Source organism: Ambystoma mexicanum, chromosome 5q (assembly GCF_040938575.1).
Source record: "Ambystoma mexicanum isolate Mex_15411 chromosome 5q, UKY_AmexF1_1, whole genome shotgun sequence".
In the NCBI taxonomy this organism is placed as follows: domain Eukaryota; kingdom Metazoa; phylum Chordata; class Amphibia; order Caudata; family Ambystomatidae; genus Ambystoma; species Ambystoma mexicanum.
Genome location: NC_090933.1, coordinates 841139907 through 841155786, shown reverse-complemented (window position 1 = coordinate 841155786; position 15880 = coordinate 841139907). Strand labels below are relative to the sequence as shown.

Below are 15880 nucleotides of genomic sequence, written 5' to 3'. Positions count from 1 at the left end.
TATTGATAGTGATTGTACGTTGATGAATGGGCAAAGTTTAAATAATGTACACTCAAAGAAACCCAGGTCATTGCAAATGCCTATTTTGAAGGACCCATAGGCATTTGGGTAAATTCTCTGCTGATTTTGGGTTTAAAGATTTTATATACTGTGGGAATGTGCATGTGAGAATAAAAGGGGAACATTTGCTCTCTTGCAGTGATCAGACCTGTGGAGAGATTTCCACTTCTGAGGATAAATTAAATCATTTCAGAGATTTCGGGAGCCGTTATGAATTCTCTCCATGATCTTAAGTCAGCGTACCTTTGGATCTGTAACCACGTAGCCAATGTTGAAGTAATTTGGGCCACCAGACACAGATCAGGACTGGTAAATTAGTTACAGGTAAGTTTATTAGTTACTTCGTAGAGAAATACACTGGGACATCCACCCAGCCCAGCTCAGGACGTCCAACTGACTCCCGTAGAACCCAGCACTACAGATCACCACCAACACTCCACATTCCCAAGCAGTGACATCACAGTCCCAGTGACATCACCCACAACACTGCTCACTTCCCAGTGAACACACACACCAAGTTATAACAAATGTCTATACTCTGACTTAATTTGCTTACAAAGGATAACTAAGGAAGCCGGATTTGAGTGGATACACATGGATTTCAAAAGGCTTCTCAGTTTTTTTTTTTGTCAAAAATATTGCGATCAAACTGATTAAGGTGAGTTCTACTATCAGTTGGTTTAACATTGTGAAATCATCTGTGTTTTGTTAGGAAAGGTCATAGTATTTCAATTAGTAATACTTAACTCATATTCGTCCAGGTACTTGTTCAATTCCTCTGTGTCATTATTCCTTTGGGTGGCTATTGCATTCTCAGGAAGTGAGAGCTCAGAACCCATTTTTGTAAAACATGCATTGGCACTATTGAGATTACAAGCCTTCCAAGAGATGCGATTATCACTTGTATTTGTGTTAAGGTTGCCAATGAGGTCTAGTACTTGTCTATGAGAACTAGAGGCACATGTCATGGTCAGTGGAAGGTGGTCACTCTCATCCCTACAATCTATTCTTAAGCCCAAGATCAGGGAGAAAAAGTGAGCCTAGATGAAGCAATAATCAAGTATAGAGGCACTGGAGTCGGTAACTCTGGTGTAAAACGCCACAGTCAAGGTTAGGCTTGACTGAAAGGGTACGTTGACTGACCCGTTACCCACGTTCAGCAGAATGAAATAGGACTGCATCCTAGCCACGTTTCTATTCAACTTTTATATGGCTGATCTATCCTTACATTCAGCCACCGCACACTTATATCTACCTAGAGATTGCACTACACAAATTTCATGGCTAACCTATGCAAATGATGTATTGCTAATAAAACTATCTCCTAGGTGTTTGCAAGCACTGTTAACTCAGCTATGGAACTATTGCAAGGCACACCTTATCATTAACCCAGAAAAAACCTAAGTTATAACATTTGTGCCAAGAAGGAGGAGGTCCACCCCTAAATACACCTGGACCCTGAACGGAATGACCATTGAGTGTGTTTCCCAATACAAGTATCTTGGTGTCATCATTGACCAATACCTTAAGTGGGATACACACTTGGAGACAAACGCCAACAGTTAGGAACATAACACACTTTGCAATACAGCATGACGGATTTTCTGACTTCTTTAATAACTATATGCAAATCGAAAATAGTTGCTAAACCTATGTGCTGGGTCGTACTCTGGGGTGGGAAGAGAGAGAGAAAGCGTTGCAAAAACTTGAGGGCTTCTACATCAAATCCATCATGACTTTTCCCACCAGACCTCCGGCGGAATTCCTTTTGGGTGAAATTAGCATTTGCACAGTGATGTCTCAGAAACTACTCCAGAGACTTATTCATCACTGGAAGTTTAACATCTTTGCATACAGGAGCAGCTGAGATGGCAAGCAATTGCAAGAAAGCCATTTGTAAGGACATTTTGACAGAGGGATGCACATGGGGTCAGCATTTGAATCTCAATCCATCAAGCATTGCTAGGTCCAAATAAATATAAAAGGTAATTGAAGGAAGTCATCATTAAAATGGATAGAGAGCAAAATTGGATTCATTCAGCCTCTAAATCGACCTCTAGAGATAACATTGGCTACTGCTCTGCTCCCCCTCAACCGGCACTATATTTAAAAGAATTTCCCAACTTATACTTTCGCTCAGAACACAAGAGAGTGAAATGTAATTTAATTGACAGACTAGATGTCATTGGGGCCAAGTCTTCTGTGATAAGGGAAGAACGAACCAGTAGGTTGTGTAAGACTGGAGAAGTAGAGACAGTTAAACACTTACTTTGCTCCTGCAGGACACTAACTGAACTAAAACTAAAAGCACTACCTGCAAAGGGGAGGTCTTCATGATCTAAGATGCAGATACCTTATGGATGTATTATCTCAAAAGGCAACCAGATTCCCCTTATTTACCATCTTACCAGACTTTGGTTAACTATCAAATGCTTACTAAAAGAGAAAGACGGTCCGCTACTCGTCCCGTTAATCAATATAACAGGATATTGGTCTTAGTCTCGTTTGGCTTAAAAGGGTTGTTTTTATTCATTTAACTTTGATATGTATGCTTTAGCTTGAAGGGATTTTTTATTAGGGTAATCATCATATTTTTGGGATAAAAAGCCAACTGTTTGGCAGTATTATAATAAAAAAATAGCATTTAATTTTCACGTTGCCAGTCTCCTCGAGAAGCAACAGATACTAAAGGCCTAAACTACGGTCCACTTAATGTCATTAGTTACTCCTGAGTTAGCAGTGCCAACATTTGTAGTCTATCTAAACCCAAAACACCAATAGCATTGCTCTGCTGGCAGCGACTAATCTGTCAGTAGGCTCCTTTTGAAGGAATTTGATTTGTCCACACATGATGGGGTGAATTCACATTGGTCACTGCTATGCATCGATGTGCACATGGTGGGAAGCGGTAATGGCCGCTGCCTTAAGATAACACATGGGGGCTGCCATTACACAGATCCCTACCCTCTCTACCTGCCCTTTGCAAATGTAAGAGCGGGCTGAATCTGAGATACACGAAGAAGCCCTGCACGGAGCGGAGAAATGTACAGATTGGATTTCCTGCCCTCGTTCACGCTCCATGCAGAGAATCCAAACGAAATGGCATGGATGTGGCAAAACATGCTGTTCTGCATGATTTCCTGCATCTGTGCACATTTCCGTGCTTATGAAAATGAGCACCTACGGTTTTACCCTTTCTCCACTGTTAGCGAAGTAACAAAAATAACTCCTTCATGAAATTAGTATTTCTTCATTAAAAAAAGATCAGACCAAAGGCCAATAATGACCAGTGTTCAATAAAGACCTAATACCAAACCATTCTAGGGTGATACACTTTCAGTAAAATTGCACATGAGAATGAGAGTGCCCTTTACATACACCAACATGTAGTCTATGCTTTTATTCTGCAAGGTAACCAACTGGGGCCTGTTTAAGAGGTCTTCTTCAGAAGGGTCAAATAATCATACCAGCACACTACAGAAGGGTTAACTCTCTACTGGTTGAATCCTCCTGAGACAGAGTTGCTGTTTTCCTGACATTTGTTTATTTAGTTTCTCACTATGGTCATTTGTGCAACCTAAGATATCAAAGCAGGTCTCCAAAAATGTCTTAAAAGCTACAATTAAAGATAGGCAAAACCATACCAATACATATTTACATGCAAAGCTTATGCCAGTTCCCTTAAAATATCTCTAAGCACTTAAAATATGTTCCACATTACAGGTATGGGCTACCGCCCTAGAGGGCACCTGGATTTCCCAATTTAGCTTATGGCAACTGTGTTTCTGCCTACGCGACTGCACCTTGTATCTTCCAATGACGTATGTGGCCAATGTCCTGATATCAGGTAATATTATCCCCATATATATGGTCGCTGTAAATAATATCGCCGGGAAAAGGTTGCAGCGATATTATATGGGTGACCATATATATGGGGACAGGGGCAAAACATGTTCCATGCAATAATGTCGCCACAAAAAACAGCAATTTTTCGGTGATATTTTTGCATGGCGAGATTTTTGTGGCGACATTATTACATGGAACCAATTTCCTTCATGCTGATCACCTTGTTGAACACAGACAATGTGATAGACCATGGAAAAGACCCCATTATGACCACTTTACAGCAAGATACACCAAGCACACAGCTTTCACATTCGTCCTTAGAGTAGGCGAGGCCATGCTGGGAGACTATGCACCATTTGTGGATATCTTTCCTTTGGAATGTGGACACAGCACTCTTGCAAATGTAGCTAGCTACTAGGCGCAGAAAAGCTGGCACCTGATTCAGTCCTGTGTCACCAAATTACCTTTCCAGTCCTTGGCACCTTCCTCGCAGCAGGGTGATAGGATTTTCCAGTTGGAATGGTGTTGAAGCTGTTAACTGGATGGGACACCATTTCTTACTCAGTACTGCAGGACCCCTCTTCATTGTACTCCTTAGGTGAGCACTGCTTGTTTGTGAAGAGACCCTTGTGTCACCAACATTTGGTAAAGACTTTTGATGCCAGTGAAAAGGAAGTGCCAGGCATCATCCGCACTCCAGCCACCCCCTTTGAAGTGCCAGGAACGTTCACGCCAAAATATGTGACATATGGAGAACAGATAAAACAGCAGAGAGCCGCAGTTGGGCTCTGCCCATTGCCTATCGGAATAACAGCACCTATTGAAGTACTGACACCTAAGCAAACCTGGACAGTAAGGTACCCACTGAGAAATCCATATCTACAGACACGACAAAAGGACGTTTGTCAGAATGGAATACCAAAAGAAGATACTAAAAGAAGACGACTGGTGACGTCATGAGAAATCGGACTGACGCACATATAGAATATATAATGACCTAAGAATGCTGATAGAGACGAAATACCATGGATAAGTGACATCTTGAGCCTAAGGTGAAACAGTTGATTTCAAGCTGAAGAAACGTATACCATAGGCCTGATGAAGACATTAAGTCAGTTAAACGTGTAGATACGCATGAAACCGCAAGAAGCAAAGAAATCATGAAGCTTGCTTACGCTAAGTAGTGAAATAGATTGCGGCAAGCGCCAACTGGCAGAATTAAATCAAATACATGAAATTGCATGAAGAAGAGGCCGATTTCACAGTGTCCTAGTTACGTGGAAAGGCAGGCAGAAAGGGATGAGACTTTCACACCTATGCATGGAGCCTTGTTGTACCCATACTCCTTAACTTTCTCAGACCAAGAAGCAGACTCAAGGCCAAACTACAAAGCAGTAATTGAAACACAGCCACTGAGGTGATGAATGGCTGTAACATAAATTGAAGGGAAGCTGGGGTGCAGACTTACTCCCTGCACCTGGCTAATTAGTCTGCATTCCAGCATTGATGATTCCAAAAGGTGACCTGAATATTGACAGTTTCCCGAAAGCAGATGCTCATATGAGGTAGAAGAGATCTGTGGAACTGATGAGCCGAATAAAGAGAGAAAACTACTTCTCTGCCAAGTCAGAAGAAGCCTTTCATGAAATCCCATATGAACACAGGTTGTTCAGATTGACCTCATCAGTACTCATGACAATCCTGATGCCAAGAGTTCAAGATGGAGCCAATATTAAATGGTTGCAGATAAGCAGAAGTTACTGCAGACCATCATCACAACAATAAAGGGATTCAATGCAATCAAAGAAGAGTCAAGAGCAATTTGACTAATGACTCTCCAGAACAAATATGTCCTTGACATGATCACAGCTATGGACGGAGGTGTTTGTGCAAAAATCGGAGAATCATGTTGCACATTTACACCATCTCATGATGACGAAAATTGAACCTTAACAGAAGCCATAGGTATGCTGACAAAACTACAGAATCATATGATTGATGAAGCCGACGAAGTTGATGACAGTTGGTTTGGATCACTGTTTTCATGGGTTCTACAATGGATGACCGATGCATTCAAGTTCCTGGGAGCCCTGTTGGTGATGATATTGCTTGGATTCTCTGTTATCAAGATAATAATCTCTCAGTGCCAGAAAACTTTAAAAAAAGGCCATAGGAATGAAAATCATGATTGAGATCGAGTCAGGATGGAAACGAAGCACTTGACTGACGAAGAAATAAGAGACTTTGTGAAGGCCAGCAGTTATGCACCAGAAGGAACAAAGTTTCGGTATCCAAAGAAACATAGAAAATACGTGGGAAAATAGATCTATTGCAATCCAAGTGGAGAATGTCAACTAATGACATGGAACAAAGACGAGCACGTAAGAACAGCAGGATGTTTAAAGGGAGTAATAAAGATATGGACCCTAAAGGAACAGTTCTGCAGACCTAGATGTCTAGATCCAGAGGATGACAGAAAAGTAAATACAGACAAAGAAGTAAGAGTGGTTGATGAATCGCCCAGAGGGGGGAGTGAAGAGGAAGTGCCAGGCATCATCCGCACTCCAGCCACCCCCTTCGAAGGGCCAGGAACGTTCACACCAAAATATGTGACGTATGGAGAACAGATAAATCAGCAGAGAGCCGCGGTTGGGCTCTGCCCAGTGCCTATCGGAATAACAGCACCTATTGAAATACCGACACCTAAGCACGACAGTAAGGTACCCACTGAGAAATCCATATCTACAGACATGACAAAAGGACGTTTGTCAGAATGGAATACCCGAAGAAACCAAGAAGATACTAAAAGAAGACGACTGGTGATGTCATGAGAAATTGGACTGACCTAAGAATGCTGTATAATGACCTAGGAATGCTGGTAAAGAGACGAAATACCATGGATAAGTGACATCTTGAGCCTAAGGTAAAACAGTTGATTTCAAGATGAAGAAACGTATGCCATAGGCCCGATGAAGACATTAAGTCAGTTAAACGTGTGCATATGCAAGAAACCACAAGAAGCAAAGAAATTGTGAAGCTTGCTTATGCTTAGTAGTGAAATAGATTGCGGCAAGCGCCAACAATGCATATATCTACCTCAAAAGCACTTTATAGATGAGTGAAAATCCACTACGCACATGAGCAGAATTGAATAGAGATTACTAAAGGTCTAAAGAGGAGAGGGCTGCAGCAAACAAATCAAGAATTAAAGACGGAGAGAAACCCAACTGAAGGTAACCATGCAAAGAAGCCAAGGTCGTATCAGGCTGGAATAGGCTAGCAATGCCTACAATTAAAGAGAAAAAAACAGAGTCTCCTGTTCAGCAAGGTCGAGAAAAGCCTGCAGATGGTAGATGACTGGCAGAATTAAATCAAATACACGCAATTGCATGAAGAAGAGCCCGATTTCACAGTGAACAAGAAGCAGACTCAAGGCCAAACTACAAAGCAGTAATTGACACATGGCCACTGAGGTGATGAATGGCTGTAACATACATTCAAGGGAAGCTGGGGTGCAGATTTACTCCCTGCACTTGGCTAATTATTCTGCTTGCTGCTAAGCGCAAGTGGAAAAGAATGTGTGGGATCGATGCCAACCCAATCATAGTGGACCATGTAATCTAGGGTCCTATAGAGAGTAGAGCCAATGGGACTTTGTACTTTTTGTGACATTTACAGTAGCCAGTTTGAAGGAAGGGCTTAGGTGCCCCACCTGACATTATTACCCAATCCCCTCTCCCCGTTATCATATACAGATATAGTACCCATGTTAAAGTTACCTTCCTATAACCAATCAAGTTGCATGTTAGGTTTTTAAGATTACACGTCAATGATGACAAGTTTTTGGTATAAATTATGTTTTTTTCTGAAATTAATTGGAGTTTAAGTGAGAAGGAAGATCGGTCAGTTGCTGATGTTCATTGAACTCCCTAATATTTGTACTTCTTTTGCCAAACTATTGAGTTGTCATTATTATGAATGAGAGTATGAATCTGCATCCCCATCTATCTCGAGGGTGCTGCTACTCATCTTACAGGGCTGTTTGGAGACCCCCAGTCTCATGGGCCGGCTGGGCTACATCCAGTTCACCAGTGTCCCAGCTCACATTTTGTAAAGCTATAAGTGTCTTTGCCCAAGACGAAAATGCACAAGATGGCCCAAAGACTATCACCATGGTAAAGATGAATAAGAGTCTTTTTTATTTTTTATTTATTGTGCTTCTAGTCATATTGTGACTTTTTACGCAGATGTTATTATCAACTAATCATAGAAAACAGTAAAACAAATAATATGCAATACTTCATCAAATTACAAAGTGATTAAGCAAAGGGTGATGACAAGCTAAAAGTTCACATCTCACTAGATCTGTTCACAGAGCAATTTTTATAAGCGATAGTTCATTAAGTAATTTCAGTAACCTGATTGATAAGAAGACTTTCTTACAGCCGAAAGCCTGTGCCAGAAATCTTGAGTGTTAAGCCACTCTGTATGGTGCACTAATCTTGCAAAACATTTCTCTCTTATTGTTATAGTGGCTGAGCAAGTTATTAGGAAATGTCTAATATCTTGGGCATGTCCTTCGCCACATAGGTCACATCCACCTTCTTTTTTGTCTAAGATGTGCCAGATTCTCAAGGTCTCGTTTGTTTTCACTAAATTCAATCGAAGGCGTAGTAATTCGGCACGCCATTTGGGGTTGGGAAATCTTAAATGTGGCAAGATGCATTTGCTTGATTTTTAACAAACACTACATTTGTTAGAACTTTTTAGGTCACTGAGTAGAGCTCTGGTTGTAATCCAATCAGTTCTTAGGAGAGCATGCTTTGCTTTGTCGATACATGAGTATAAGCCTAATTCATACCTGAGGCGTGCAATGGGGAGGGTCATTGGCAAACATAGAGTTTTTTCCATATTTGACCTTCAATTGTCGGCCAATTCAGTTTGTGAGCAAGATTGCAGGAATCACTTTCCCTTTATAAAACTTTAGTAAGGGTACTAACGAAAATCTGCAAAGACTTTTCTGAATCGTTTTTTGTTGACTTATGTATTGAGTGACTTGAGGTTCTAAGTCAACCTTAGATCTTTCATCGATTGTAGTTCTGAGATTGGAGCACAGATATTTAATTTTTTTTACAACTGGAATAATCTGGGCATTCATATGCCAGTTTAGAACTTTTCTTTTTTTTTTAATGGTGGCTAAATATCATTATATGAGACTAAGGGGCTGATTCATGGAATTATTTGCACCGAAAAACACGGATTTGTGCGCCATTCTGCCTGCAAATCCCTGTCTAACAAACGGGATTTGCGGGCAGAATGGCGCACACATCCCCGTTTTTCGGCGCAAATAAGTCCATGAATCAGCCCCTTAGTGGGATTGATTATTAATTAATTTATCTTTGGATATTGTTCCATGGCATTGAGCAGGTATTGAGCAGGTATTGTAGACCCACAGGGGTATGATCTATCAAGGCAACAATGTCAACTTATTTGAAGAAATGCACACAGGTGTTACCAATTCTGGAGCATAGAAGTGAATGAGCTGATAGAAAGTTTGCCAAATCTGCTAAATAGAGATTGAAAACATATGCAGCTAATATGCACCCTTGTCTTACCCCCTTTGTAGAGGATATTTCTGGAGAAAGGTCACCTCTAAGATTAAATCTAACACGCAAAGTTGTGTGTTGATGAAGGCCAACTGTGATTGCAAGCAGACCCTCAGGAATACCCCAGCATCTTAATTTGGAACACAATTGGACTCTATTCACCAGAAGGCTTTAATAAGGTCAATGAATGCAACATATGTAGGATTTGATTTAGATCGAGAACTTTGATTGTCTAATGTAGAGAGGATCAGGCCATTAAGAATGGTAGATAGGCCTTGCCGAAAGCCGGTCTGTTTTTTAGCGAGAATGTTTTTGCTATCAACCCACTTCACTAGGTATTTAAACACTAACCCTGAGAAGATGTTGCATTTGCAATCTAGGATGGCTATTGGGCGGTAGTTACATGGATCCTTTCTGTCCCCCTTTTTATAAATCGGTATAACAATTGCTCGTTTCCATGACGCAGGTAATGTTTGATTTTTTTATGATGTTTGCAAAGGGGCCGCCAAGAATGCTGGACCAAGTTGGGGCATCTAATGTTAAGATCATGTTTGTTAGACCATTGGGGCCGGCACCTCTGGATCATGAAGAATTCATAATTAGAGACTCTAAGGGCCTCATTATGAGACCGCAGGTAGCTGTGTCGGTAAAAAAGGCATGGCTGCCGCCAAAGTCATTTTTTGTTCTGGCACCCAGCAGTGGGGACTTACTGGGGCATTACAGCCCCGGCAGTCCCGGTAATTCCCTATTGCCGGGTGCCAGAAAAAATTACTCCCCATTCCCATTCGAGTCCCATTGGACTCAATGGGAATGGGAAGGACGGATGCACAGGCACCATTCGTGAATGGTGCCGGTGCATCCATCCAGGTCTGCCAGCGGGTGCCGTTCCGTAAGAACTGGTAGTTTGCTGGTCCGGTAACAACGGTGCCAGTAGCTTACCAGCATTGTTGTTACTGGACCAGCAACCTTGTAATGAGGCCGTATGTCATTTTTAGATATATTAAGTGACCAAGTGGTAATGTCTCTACTAGTGGGTACTGCGAGCATTGGATGTTTGGGAGGTTTCTCTGAAATACTTTACCCACAAGTGACCGGCGATAGGGCATGATTGTTGCATCCCTTGTGATTGAGTTTGGCTGTTAATTATTAGCCAGATGTTTCTAGCTTGTGTAGGAAAAAGACCTTTTAGCAATATTTGGCCATCGGGAATATTTTGCGTTTGTATTTGTATTATTTGTATTTATTTATTTATAACGCGCAAACAAAGGTTACAGATATGCAGGTATAACAGAGAATCATAAACATTTACACATGGGATCCGATATGCAGGTATAACAAAGAATCATTATATACATTTACAAGAGGATCTTATATACATTATATACATGCGTTAGTCTCTGCATGCGTGACCAGTGACAGTAATTATTGCTAGGTTCTTTTTGTTTTCGTTCCAAGTTTTTTTGATCTTGACTTTCTTTTTTTTTAAGGGCTCGAAGGAGCTGATATTTTTATGTAGGTAGACTCATCAAAATTGTGGAGGTTGGACTTGAATTTGGATTTATTTTTGGGTTGGGGTAGTCTAGATCCCAGAGAAATTGAACATATCTACCAGGAACACTTAGGTGATTTATTGCAGCTTCATGGCCAGATTCGAATATGTTGCTTAATTTTGAATTGAGTTCTTTCCCTTGTTTGACAAAACTCACTGCCCGATGCCCTTGACTAGATATTTGAAGATGATTCAAGTACATAGTAAGAAGCTATCGATCGTAAACTTTGCCTGCAATCATCTGTGATCGCTATGTTTCATGTATACCACATTGAATTGGGAGCATTAATTATTAATTATATTGACACAATTATGTAATAAATAGTCGACACAGCATTTCCATTTGACCATGTGGATACTGTGACCACTTAATTACTCACATTCTCATTCAGAATCATCATATTCCAGTCAGAGAACCAAGAGTCCCACAATTATCCATTGATCTTTTTAGAGTTTAGTTTTGCTCTTTGTCTTACAGCAGGGGAAAAATATTCATTAAATTCGCCTCCCATTATGACGAGATCATCATAATGAAAAATATATATTTTAGTCATGCTTAATGACAGATATTCAAGAACTGACAGGATACTCTTATTTGATGCATTCCAGTATATGTTGATTAGAATCAAACCTCTTTGAGTTTCGCCCCATTTGATTATGCATCTAATGACCAAAACTCCTGGAATATCTTGACCTATGCAGTTAACATCTTGTGGAATTGCCATAGCATTTTGGTGCTGGACTGCCCATGTGGGTGGGACAAAGACTGATATGCAAACGGATATTTCCCATCTGTGAAAGGTACAGTGAGCAAAAAGCAGATGGCTGCGAACTCTCAATGTGGTTTACAACCACTGAACAGGTTATCATGCCTTGTTCTTCCGAGAGAGGGGCGCCTGCTACCTTTGTTGAATTCTTTGAAGGAACTTGGGGTTGGTCACCCTAGGTTACCTGGGGGCAACCAGACGTGGACTCCCTGCTCACTGTGCTTAGAGAGGCTCAGCTTCACCTCACTGATGATGCCCAACAAGGCTGAAACACGTGTATGGGGTTGCTGGTGGTACTCTTGTTCAGAGAGGAATTGCCATAGCATTTCGGTGCTGGACTGCCCATGTGGGTGGGACAACGACTGATATGCAAATGGATATTTCCCATCTGTGAAAGGTACAGTGAGCAAAAAGCAGATGGCTGCGAACTCTCAATGTGGTTTACAACCACTGAACAGGTTATCATGCCTTGTTCTTCAGAGAGAGGGACGCATGCTACCTTTGTTGAATTCTTTGAAGGAACTTGGGGTTGGTCACCCTAGGTTACCTGGGGGCAACAAGACGTGGACTCCCTGCTGACTGTGCTTAGAGAGGCTCAACCTCACCTCACTGATGATGCCCAACAAGGCTGAAACACGTGTATGGGGTTGCTGGTGGTACTCTTGTTCAGAGAGGAATTGCCATAGCATTTCGGTGCTGGACTGCCCATGTGGGTGGGACAAAAACTGATATGCAAATGGATATTTCCCATCTGTGAAAGGTACAGTGAGCAAAAAGCAGATGGCTGCGAACTCTCAATGTGGTTTACAACCACTGAACAGGTTATCATGCCTTGTTCTTCCGAGAGAGGGGCGCCTGCTACCTTTGTTGAACATCTTGTGCTGTATTATTGCAGATAGCTATTAACAGACCCCCAGACGTTCTGCCTCTATTAGGACAGGTGGGGAGTTGATTTATTGTTGTAAAGCCGTCCAGTTGGACATTGTGCATGAGCCACGTTTCTTGATGAAAGATGAAATATTTTTCTTTGAAGATCATCTTGCTCGTGTCGATGTCTTCAAAGGAAGAGTGACCTCTTGTGTTCCAAATTAGGATTGAGAAGTCAGCTTTTTTTTGTCTTCCTTACAGCAGGTCTTCATTTGTATTGAGCCTTTGTAGCACTTCGGACAGAATGTCTGGAAGGAGAATCCACAATTTTGATTTCTCATTGGACAATATGGTTTTAGTTTCATTTTTCGATTCCAGGTCTTTTGGAATTATGATCCTGTGGCTGATATTTGTTGCTTTGATTTGATTTATCGGCTCACATCGATCCCGGTTGACTGAAGTTGATACCTCAGAGGCTTTTGAGATTGTAGAAGATTTACTGTTTTCAATATGCTCAGTTTCTTCATTGCCTATACCATTTTATTGGGTTTCATTTAGAAAAATTGGCGCTGTGAGCAGCGGCTTTTGCGGAATTGTCTGCCATTCTCCTGTTTGGCAGCCAGAACTGATCTTCAGCATCGATTCAGCTTGTTGAGGTGTAGTTGATTTCACTTCTATACATTCAGGGGAGTCGTCGCTACAACTATTTTTCTTTTACTTCCCCTGAGCTGCTGAGGTGTCAGATGTATGTGCAGCACTACTTTTGGGTGGATGGCATTCAGATTTAGAGATTTTGTTCAGAACTTTGATAACATTGTTTTTACTTGATTTCCTTTGTTTCTTCTGCTTTAATTGTACACAACGCTTGGTTGTGTTATACTTATCTTCCTCTGATATCTTCAGATTTTTCCTATGTCCTTTTTTCTTTTTTTCCCTCTTGATGATTTTTTATAGTGGGCTGTACTTCAGATTTATCTTGGTTCAAAATCCTCTGTCAATTTCTCCACATCATCATTTGCGAATGTAGGAGAATGGGCAGACCTGTTGCTCTGAGATCTACCAGTTTCGGTTTGGTCCAGTTCTTGATCATCCACCATTTGTGCCAGTTGCTGAGAGTGATGTGCTGTCCCCATAAAAGTATTCATTCATATCCACCAAAGTGGTTTCCTTTAGTTATTGTTCAATTTCTGGAAGTTCAAAAGTGTTTTTTTTGTCCTTCGATGTGTTTTCATTCTGGCCTTTTTGTGTGTTGAGTTCCTTTTTAGCTCATTAAGTCAGTTTGTATTATCTTTACTGAATGCATACAAAAAGTCTATCAGATTTTTTATTTGAACATTGAGCGCGGTTGTTAGACCTACCAAGGAGGATTCACATCTCCCTACTTCCTTAGAGACTTGCCTGAGAATGCCAGAGTAGATGTGTACCTCGTTTTTCAAAGAGTCAAACACGTTAACTAGGGAGTTCAAGACGAAGCTTAGCACTTTCAAGGTGGTTTCCTGTGACAGATCTGTTGTTATGTTACTTTCCGGGGGAGTATTACTCTGCTGTGAGATGGGAGGTTTCTCTCTAATATGTGTGCTTCCACTGGATGGAGCGAACTGAATGTTGTGTGGGGTCATCGGATTGTGGTAGGTTTGCCCACCTTCAGTTTGTTCCTAATGCTACAGAGGTGGGTTTCTTTGTAGGTCCCAAGGCTTTTTGGCAGGTGCATTCTCATTTGCGGGAGGTTCCAAATCCTCTACCGCATCAAATTGTCGTTCTAATCTTAATCCTGTTATATATACAGGATATAGTTATATTAACTATATCCTGTTAATGCATCAAGACTCTGCGATAGATGTTTGCCTCCTGCCAGTTCACATATTGTTAGTTTCATTTTTGAGGTTAATAGAGTTTGTTGAGTTCGGAGTTACTAAAGTAACTGACATGGCTTGCTGGTTTGGTATACTACATTGGTTGCTCTGAATCTCTCCAGATGGATCGAACTCAGGTGCTCTCAAGTCGTCTTTCATGGAAGCGCTTCTTAAATTGTACATGGTAACTGCATACGCTTTGCATTGTGTTGCTTTCATCAACATAGTTCAATGTGCCAGTCTCTTATCTTTCAATTTCTGTTATCAGTTTTCAGGTCATTCTAGTATATCTGTTAATGACTATCAAAACAAAACTAACAATAATCCCAATTTTTGTAGCCCATGATTGCAGTGCAGTATTCCAGCTCTCAAGACCCAAGGTTCCATCCAACCCAGAATGCAGGGCTACTACTTGGCCAAGGCATGCCTACGGCACAAGGAGTGCCAGCGGGACTCGGCGTGCCACCATCTTACAACTTGTCAATGGCACAAGGGTTTCCAAGTGCACCAAAGGCGGCAAGGGCACCAACACCAATGGCAGAAACACCACCATCATACTACAAGAATGTGAACGATGTTGCTCATTTTCCCTGAACTGAGGGGAATTAACCATGCCTAGACATGGAAATGTGATGCTAACTGCTAACAAAAGGAATGCTCTATATAAATGATGGTTGATTTGCAAAGCACATATGTATGACACGTATTTCAATAATTAGGCAAGCTTCTTCTTGAATGATGCTTTAAGTACATTGCTTTTTGTCTGAAAACAAATAAGGGTACCAAAAAAAGTTCTCATTTTTCATCATTTTACAAATTAACAAAATATTTGATGTAGGGATTTAAATAAGGGAAATACTATCCCAAAAGGAAAGTTGCCATTTTTGGGTGATGTGACTAGAATTTAATAAAAATACCTGCATCTTCTTGGCTGAGCTAAGCTATGGTTGTTCTGTTGTCTCACGTTTAAATAAAAGTATATTATTTGGAGATGTTTGATTCCGTTTGTTAATCACCATGTTATGCTATTGAAATATACTTGAAATAGGTGGTATGGTACTGTGAAGATACCGTGTTTAAAACATGAAATAAAGAAATAAAAGTATAGAAGTGCATGTCTTCTTATTTCACACAGGTATTCATTGTACAGAACAGAAACGGTGACGAAATTAGTGACCAACAGAGTTACAAAAAAAGACAATGCTCCTGTAAACCTAATTCTGTCGGGATGTTTGTGCATTGGGGACCAAGCATCTACACAGGCATCGTCACCAGCTTACCAGATATCCAGCAAACGTGTGTGCAGGGCAAGAACGCCATCTTGGCTGAGCT

General features: G+C 41.0%; 1 protein-coding gene across 2 annotated transcripts in view; it reads left to right on the top strand.

Annotated features, from left to right (window-relative positions):
• Positions 1 to 15538, top strand: part of LOC138497705 (membrane-spanning 4-domains subfamily A member 4A-like) — a 558077-nt gene extending 542539 nt beyond the window's left edge. For both annotated transcript variants that reach the window (XM_069621329.1, XM_069621328.1), the window contains one exon: positions 14888 to 15538. In XM_069621329.1, the coding sequence (XP_069477430.1) occupies positions 14888 to 15142 (255 nt within the window). In that variant the 3' untranslated portion in view covers positions 15143 to 15538. The remainder of the gene's footprint in view (positions 1 to 14887) is intronic.
• The last annotated feature ends 342 nt before the right edge of the window (positions 15539 to 15880 follow it).